Below are 9,375 nucleotides of genomic sequence, written 5' to 3' on the forward strand. Positions count from 1 at the left end.
CGGTCCACGAAGATGTTTAAAATCGCGGGGAAACCGAGTCATCGAGGGTTGTTCACTGTGAAGGGTGCTCCAGTTCGCAACAGGGACCGAGGATACTTTTAGAGAATAAATTAGAGCAATTCGCGAGACAAAAGGATAAACTGAAGTGGAAATGGACTGAAGTGGACTGAATCGACGATGCTGCTCCGTTGGATCAATGGGAAAGACAATAACCGATTTTTCCAAGTGTTATCGTGTTGTGAAACGAAATTATCCGTTATTAATAATTTATAATTTTCCAAACTGTGGAAGCGATCTATTTAGCTATTTTTGTTAATCAAAAATTATTTGTAAAATTTTAATCAGATTAAAGATTCTCAAGGTTAAGAAAAGATTAAAAGTATTGATCGAATCGAAATTTTACATCATTTTGTACAACTTGAATAATTAAAATTTTCGAAGAATGTAAATAAAATGGTTTTTTTTTTTTTTAAACAATTAAAAATTCCGATATAAGGTCTCTTTAGAAATAAATTTGATCTCTCCAAGTAATTGCGAAATTAAGTTAAGCAATGGAAAAATAATTTTAGAAACTGATGATAATAGCAATTTTTAAATTAATTAAAAATCCAAATATCAGGTTGCATTTTTAAATATCTTAAGAAAAAATAATATGAAAAGGCGGTTGTTGATTGAATCGAAATTCTTTTCCCCGCCATTCTGTTAACAACTCGAATGATCAAATTTTCGAAGAATATTTTATCGAAGTGATAAATGAAATGAATTTTTTTTCTTTTTTTTTTTTTTAAGCAATCAAAAAGTCTAATAAGGTCGAAAGTTTTTATGAAAATGGAATATCGTTTTATCCGTGACTCCACTTTCAATTAAACATAAATTAACGAGTTTTTATCGGGATGAAATTTCGTTACGAGTTCGTTACAACTTGATCAAAAAATTAACGATCAAGCATTATTGATCCGCCCCGTTCCCAATGAATTCCTGCTCAACTTTCGGAACAATGAAATAACTAAAAAAATTTAATCAATCAAGAGCTTTTATGCGCGGCACATTCAACGGCCAATTATTAATATTTCATTCGGTTTAGAATTATTATCTTTTTCGCTCATTATTATTCCATATGAATTTTGGATATCTTGAAATGCGTGAATAGAGTGCGAAAAGATGGATATATTTTGTAAAAATATAATAAGACGTATGATTCAAATCTTGTTAAAAAAAAAAAAAAAAAAAAACTAAATGAAGAAGATGTACAAAATTACTATTAAGAATTATGAGATACTATATTATTCAATATAGTATTCAATATCATGACTTAGAAAATGATTTAAATTAATGATTTATGAAATGTTGATGAAGCGGCATAAATTACTCACTGTTGCGTCTGTTCACTGCAGTGTATATAATATAAATTCATCTGTCAAATTGTCCGTCTCTCCCTGCATCAAAATCAAGAAAATTGCGACTCCTCCAGAATCATAACCTAAATCTTTCACCCGTTCTCTCGACCATTTCAAGCATCAAAGATAAATGAAATATTTCATCAGAAGCATAAAAATCCATCTTATTTCGTTTCGAGCACGATTCCCGAACAAAAGTTATTTATCCATCCATCTCTTTCTACAGAATCGCTTTGGAGAAAATTCGAAGATTCCTTCATAATTAATTTCAATCGAAAGCATAAAAAAATCCAAAGTCTCTCACTCTATCCATCTCTTTTTAAAAAATTCGAAAAATCGTTCGATGATTAATTTCATCAGAACCATTCATAAAAATCCATCTTATTTCATTTCGAACACGATTTGCAATTAATCCTCCATCCTGGTGTGAATAATCCTTCCTTGGACAAAAGTCACTATCCACTATCTCCTCGTATAAGATTCGCTCTAAAGAAAATTCGAACATATATAATTAATTTCAATCGAAAACCAAAAAGAAATCTCACTCCATCCATCCTTCTCTTTACATCATCAGAAATCGCTCCAAAGAAAATTCGAAAATTCATCGATAATCAATTGTTCCATCGAAAGAAGAAATATCGTATTCCGTATAAAAATCCATCATATTTTTTCATGTTTCGCCAACACGATTTACAATTATTATCTTTCTTCACCACGAATAACTCATCCCGCCTCTGACGGCGGAGGCAGGAGTTAGAAAGCGCGCGAAAATGAACGGGCGCGATAATTCGGGAATGCAATCTCCCCTCCCCTCTCTTACGTTTCGTTCGCCTCGCGAAATCCCTCTTTCGCGTTTACATCGCGGAACACAACAAGGGAGAAGAGGGGAGGGGAAGCTTCAGCGCCCTCTGGTCTCTCGTCATAATCGCAGTCGAATAACAACGCGTGGGCGGGGAGGGGGAAGAACTCTCCTCACCGCTCCATAATTCACACGCATGACGGACGTTGTTGGTTTTCGTTCGATTTATGCTGTGCCACGGCCGCCACTCGTGTCGCGTCGTGTCGTGTCAATCGACGACGCGTGCGCGCTCCTCCGACAGGAGGATGGGAGAGGGGAGATTCTCGAGGAAACAGCTGTCCAATATATCTGTCGGGAATAATCGATCGGCGGCCGTATCGCCGTGCACCGCGAAGATATTGGATGATGGGCAAAAGAAAAGAAGGAAGAAAAAAAGGAAGGAAGGAAGAGAGAAGGTGTGTGTAAGCGGATATTTTGTGATTCTGGAATCTTTTTTGAAATCCAGACGAGGAGGAAGATGGGCGAATTTGAATTACGGTTATGGTTTTCGTTGATGCATTTTTTTTTTTGTTTTTTTTTCGTATTCTGAAAGGGAGGACGAGAATACATATTTGCATGTATTTCCAGTGTAAAATATATTCATTCGAGGATTTAAGAAGTTGTACATCATTTTGAATATTTCATGCTGTGTTTCCAAAAAAAAAGGAGAACGAGACGGATCCTGCAATCTTTTTGATATTCGAAAAGTTCACTTGTTGCATTTGTTGTTTTACATCGGGTAGAATATTTCGTCCGAGAATTCGAAAAAATTCGAAAAGGAATCGTAACACGATCGATCTTCTTCCTTCCCCACTTACGATAGACGTGTAAACCTTCGATCTCCCCGCAACAATGACGAGCAAAGCGCTCCTCGTTGCTTCCAAAAATCTTGTCTCGTGGAACGATCCGTCATTCGAGTTCAAGATAAATTCGATCGCCGATGACAATCTCGCTTTTGCGAGGAGAAAAATTGCGAGTATTGCGTTTCTTTCCTTCCTCAACACGATGAAACACGTGTACTCGTTTCTCGCGATCGATTATTCTCGACAGATACGTCGAATGCTGTTCTTCTTCTTAGTTGAAATATCCCGTCTGACACTTTCCATAAAATATTTCCAGGATTCTTTTAAATAAAGTTATGAGAAATATCTCGTATTGGATGCAAAAATGATCCACGCTCATTTCAGTAATTATAAAAATAAACAGCTCGAGATCTTGTGAAGAGAGAAACAAATTGCAGTTGAAGAAATGTAGTTAATCGCAGTTTGTTTCTTCTATCATATATTCCAAGTGACAGTTCACGGATAAGAATTAAATTAAATTTAACGAATTCAATTTCTTTAATGCAAACTCGGATCGAGAAAATAGATACGGATTGAATCGTTGAGCGATGGTGTGGTCGGTCGATCGTAAAAAATGAAAATATCAACGAGTAGATGAAGCATTATTATTGTGGCAAAATCCAGGATTTGCATGCAGTGGACATATAGTTATGCGGAATAATCGTTTCGTTCCATTCCATTCCTAACGTCGATTCCATACTTCTTGAAATCGTATATCAGTGTGAGGGGAAGGGGGGAGGGGAAAGGATTATCCAACGATGCTTAATCTCTGTAATATCGCATATAATATCAGAAAAATGCTGCGAAAAGAACGATGGTGGACGGTGGTCGATAAATAAGCACAATATTTTCTCTCTTTCGTCGTATTATAAAAACGTTTACACGTAGAACGTATCGCGCATCGTCGAGTCGCACCACTTGCTGCGCGGTCGGCTTTGGCGCACGCAGTGGTACGAGCAAAGCATAAACGAGAGTAACGCGCGAATAGAAATTACTGTGTATAAGAGCGATGTTGATTTACAACTGTGGGGAAGGGAAATCTCTTGACTTAACGTTTATTAAAAAAAAAAAAAAAAAAAAAGAAAAACAATGAATATTCATGCATGTTCGAATTAATTCCTTTATGAATTGTATTCTCGTATCAACCTTTGTGCGAATATTTTTCTGTTTCAGGTGAGCCCCAAACTGATGGAGATGGAGTTACGAGGCAAAGGTTATTAGCTACATTACGCTAATTGACTTTCGTCCATGCACAATACCAGCTTCACGAACAGATGTTATTTTACAATTATTATAATTATGATATTATTCGAATATGTAAACAACATATTACTAGTTGCTACAAATTTATTAATTTATAATACATAAATTTTCGCATTGCGAATCCCTATATTATTATAATTAATTAATTTAATGTAATAATTTAGTTTTGTATTAATGATGGTTATGAAATATTAGTTTGATTTTAACTAATACAACGACGAATATACTTATGGATTTATAATTTTTAATTCATAATTAAACAAACAGTGATAGCGAGAAAGGATTTTTTTTTTTTTTTTTTTTTTTTTTAATGCAGAACGAAATATTCGTACATAACTTTCATGGAAATTTTCGTCCACGTTGATGCGATTGATGTCCGTTTAAATTTTTTATCGATCGAAAAATAGCGGGAGAGAGATTTTCACGTTGAAAAATATTCAAAATAAATGTCAAAAATAACGCTTGAAATAATCAAGTTAGAAAACTTAATATATCTCGAAACAATTATTTCATTTGCTGTATACATTTCAAATAATATTATTTTCCATCACTGCACAAAGTGAAAATTAAATTTTAAAATTGCTAGTATAAAAAAAAAAAAAGTTCGGAAGTAAAATTGTTCGCGTAATGCGTTATTAAGGAAAATAGGGGGAGGGAGAGAAATCCTGTTTTCACACGATAAATGAAAGATCAAAACGTGCACACGAGATGGTAGAAATTATAATTGCTAGTATTTTTCAATTATTATCAAAATTAAGAAATGATGTTACAAAAACGATCAATTTTTTTTTAATATCGTTAAACTTGGTTAACGAATAATTTATCTCAGAAATTTATAAACATTAAATTTTTTTAACCAGATTCGATCAAAATATAATATTTCCAACGATGAGAATTACTTAATTTAACTTAGATACAGAATAATGTGAGAAAAAGATGAATAAGAAGTAGTCAATAATTTTTTAGGCTTGAAAAAGAAAAAAAGGGGGGGGAGGAAAAACGATCCTTTTTAAATTTTACTTTTTAAATAAAATTATTCCCTTGCCCCAACGAAAAATATTTTATATCAAGTTGCTTTTTACTCTTTCATTATCCCTCCCCCTATCTTCCATCTTTATTAAATCTCGCTAATAAGTAATTAAGGTCAGGAAAAGAAAAGAAAAAAAAATTGGAGGGAGTGGGGGGGGAGGAGGAAAAGTTACGAGAAAGAGCGTGGATTTTCCGTCTCTAAAGAAACGGTTTTCCTCCAAAAGAACCGTACATCTCTCTCTCCTTTAGATAATAGGAAAAGAACTTTTGATACCGGTCTTATCGCGTGGCGAACCGCGGAAGGATCGTAATCCTGATCCAAGTAAGCAGACTATGAACCGTGCTAGGTGTATCTAGTTTCTTCAACCCTCTCTCATCCTCGAAAAACTAATTCCTTTCGTGTTTCTCCGACCGAAAGAAAATATATATATCTTATCGAAGAGAAATAAAAATAGAAAATGAAATTACATACAATTCTCCAATTATTATGTTATTATACTGCCACTGAAATAGAAGAAATTGGTTAATCAATTGTATTAAAAGTAAAGGATTTTTCTTTCGGTAAGAGAGACACTCTCTGTTGATCTTTAACTCTCGTTTATTCTGCTGATGTTAATTAATTAATTAATTAATTAATTATTTTACAACAAGCATTGATAACTCGTCGAATGATTCGAGGGAAAATAATTAATTGGACGAACGCTTGCGATTACGCTTGTAATTATGCTCTAACAAAATTCATTTAATTATTAATAATAGCAAAAGATCCACTTCGATTAATTCTAACTTCTAATCATGCTCGTACATCCTCTTAAAAAAAAGAACCTAATAGATTCTCCCTTTCTCTAGAAACAATTCTCTTAAAACAATTTCGTTCCGGATGCGTAACGACTGTACACGTAAAATATTCTTCCTTCCTCTTAATTCCTTCTCGCTCTGGGGAAACTTCTTTTCCTCGTTGCTCCAACGCGAGGAGACTCTCTCTCTCTCTCTCCCTTCTTCGAGCCTCCTGCGATAAAACTCGCGGGTTTTTACTCGTCGCTTTGACCCGGCTGTGAAATCTAAAAGAGAGCAGCCGCGCTTTCTTTCTTTCTTCTTCTTCTGTTTCTTTCTTTCTTTTTGAATCGAAGAGAGACGCTCTCCCTCGAGAGATAGACACGTAAATCCCATTCCGTTGGACGGACGTTGCTCGTCTAGATAGCGTCGGACAAGGAGAGAGAAATTCTGAGAAATCCTCTCCGACTAGTCTCCGTTTCGTTCGTTCGTCCGTCCGTCACGGTTCGTGGCAATTATGGTGGAGGGGGGAATGGGAGGAGGAAATATGACACGCTCTCTTTAATATGCGTTTATACCGTTATTTGGCGAAATTAAAAAACGTGTATATATTTAGTAACCCTAATTAAAACACATAACTCAGGATGAGGGAGGGGGGGGAGATCACGCGTTGATACATATTTATGACCCAATTTACGCGTCGACCACCGGAGAGGGCGCTCTCTCCAATCCTGTCACGGTTGCCTCGTGGTTTATTTCGGGAGGAGGAGGGACGGGAAGGGAAAAAAAAAGGGGAAAAAGAAGAGCCGAGGTTTGTTCACCGTCGGGGAAACGGAGCGGCAAATTACTCCTCTTTCTGCTGTTTAATTCGCGGTGTGTGAGGGAGTGGAGAAAAAGAGAAAGAATGGAGGAGGGGGATGGATGGATTAGAATTCGAGATTTTTTTTTTTTTTCTTTTTTTTGATTCGTGAGATAACGAATCGAGGATCTCGACGAAAGATCGATAAATATATCGGAAAATTTTGCAAATATCGTAGCTCTAACGTTGTAGCTTAACGTATGTTGATATGATTGATACAATTTCTCCTCCTTTCTCTTCTCTTCCTCCTTCCATGTTAGAAATATTGAGCGCTTTTTTAATTATTTTAAACAGAATCAGGTGTATTATTTTTATGGGGGGCCTCGTTTATTCGATGATAAATTATTTCATCGAGACGTTTCGCGAATTGTTTCTAACAATTGGAGAGCGAAATGAAATTTTTTTTTTTTTTGAGTAAATCAAATTTGTTCGAGATGAAGGAATTCTCCGTGCATATGGCTTTTTTTTTTTTTCTTTAAACAATGGATTCGTGGTGTCTTTATTTAATCGTCGTCGACGAGTTATATAAAATTTTCACGGATATATAAATCGAGATGTAATGGATTCTTTCTTGGGATACGAAATATTTATTTTTTTGTTTTTCAAACGCTTCCCTCGCTCGCTTACCAACGGAATTAGATAAACTGTCGTTAACAACAGTCTCTTCGAACTTTCATTGGGGGGGAAATTAACGGATTAAATTTCAATCCCTGGAAACGAGGAGGTTTGTTCCACTCGATCTGGAAATCCATTATCCTTCGTTCCCCAGCGGTAAACAATAATTGGTTAATTAAATGTAGCCGTATTGCGAAATTGGACGAAAAAGACGAGCAAATTATTAATAAAATGTTTCCAGCGTTGCGCTTGGCGTGGTAGAAGCTTTTAACGAACGTTCGACAACGGGGTTCGATCTTTGTAAATTTTTTATAAAGATGTCCAATTTTGGAAAAAATTTATACTTTTCCCCCCCTGAGATTAATTGAAAGAAGGTGTTCTTAATCCCTTTTACACATTTTAATACGTTATACGTGGAGATAATCCTCTTGAATCGAAAACATCGCCCGAATATATTTTCCCAAAAAGTAAATTTAATCTCCATCCAACGTTTGCTTGAAGAAAGCCTTGTTATCTTCTCGTCGAATCGATCACGATGTCGTTTCTTCCTTCCACCAAAATTCATTTAAAATAATAAATATAAATTATAGCTTCCATATCGATCCAAACGTAATCCACCTAAAATTTTAAACCTTTTTTTATATATCGATAAATAATTCGTAACAATCGAGTCTGATCCGAAAAGGATCATTTACTTGGAAAACTTTTAAGCTCTTATCATGTCACCTGGCTATTTCCTCTTGAAAATTTCCCACCTTGGTAATTTATTCGAGTAAAGTAATTGCCGAACAGTAAACTAAACATTGAGCATGGAAGATCGAAATCCAAGAATCGACTTCCAACGTATAATATACAAAGAATCGTTCTTCTATCTAGGGGAAAAAAAAAGAACTAAAATTATAATTCCCCCATATTATCCTAAAAGGATAATGTTACGCGCGAAAAGTTCGAAAAAGTTTCTTCGTCTTGCGAACGATATTATACGACATTATTTCCAATTCTTTCCTCCTCGTCCCTCCATCCACTTACCTTAGAGGAGAAGAGATAATCGATAATTCATCGAAACCGCTCTTCGAAAAAGGATACGAGACGAGAGAGAAAGGAAGACAGAGACAGAGAGAGATTGGATGATCAAAGAGGTGGAATGGCCGCGAGACGAAAGGGAAAGGTGAAGAGGAGGGACGGACGATAGGTGAGGAGGGGAACGGTTGTTTGGAAGCGGCCGTGATCCCGGAGGAGCCGGTCTCTCGATTAGCGGAACCGTTGCTTCCGTGAAACGAGGAACGCTCGTTCCCGTGGAAAGCGGAAGTTACGATGACAGAGAGACACCGTCCGTCCTTCCTGTTCCTCCTCCCTCGCCCTCGAGCGAAAGGCAGACCGAAGCTCCTCGTGAAATCGTTTTTCGATTCTCTCGGATCGAACTTGATTAAAACGATATAAATATAAATTCAAACAAAGTCTCTTTTTTTTAAGAACTCGAAGGATAAAATAGGTCAGATTGGATTTCTTTTTTCTCTCTCTCTTCAACGGTATTCTCGAGTCTTTCGAAATAATAAAAAGTTAAGAACAGGAAGCTCGTTAATATACAAACGATTGTACATTAGGTAATATCGATAAGCAATATAACGTATAAGCGATACTCGAAGTTTAGTTCGAATCTTGGCACCAGTTCTCTCTCTATAAGCGATACGAGAACGCGCGCGAATCGATCCTATTATCGATTTCGTTCGAAAACTGGCCCTCGACGGCCGCCATATT

At 36.0% G+C, this 9,375-nt stretch overlaps 1 protein-coding gene across 8 annotated transcripts in view; it reads left to right on the plus strand.

Moving 5' to 3' along the window:
* LOC147656818 (furin-like) overlaps positions 1-4,550 on the plus strand; it is a 292,983-nt gene extending 288,433 nt beyond the window's left edge. For all 8 annotated transcript variants that reach the window (XR_015293694.1, XR_015293692.1, XR_015293693.1 and 5 more), the window contains one exon: positions 4,251-4,550. Coding sequence is in view for 1 of the 8 variants with exons in the window: in XM_086913347.1 (XP_086769473.1) it covers positions 4,251-4,298 (48 nt within the window). In the remaining 7 variants the exon portion in view is untranslated. The remainder of the gene's footprint in view (positions 1-4,250) is intronic.
* The last annotated feature ends 4,825 nt before the right edge of the window (positions 4,551-9,375 follow it).

This window comes from Apis florea, unplaced genomic scaffold, assembly GCF_048593485.1.
Source record: "Apis florea isolate Af1SG1 unplaced genomic scaffold, ASM4859348v1 contig_3496_pilon, whole genome shotgun sequence".
In the NCBI taxonomy this organism is placed as follows: Eukaryota; Metazoa; Arthropoda; class Insecta; order Hymenoptera; family Apidae; genus Apis; species Apis florea.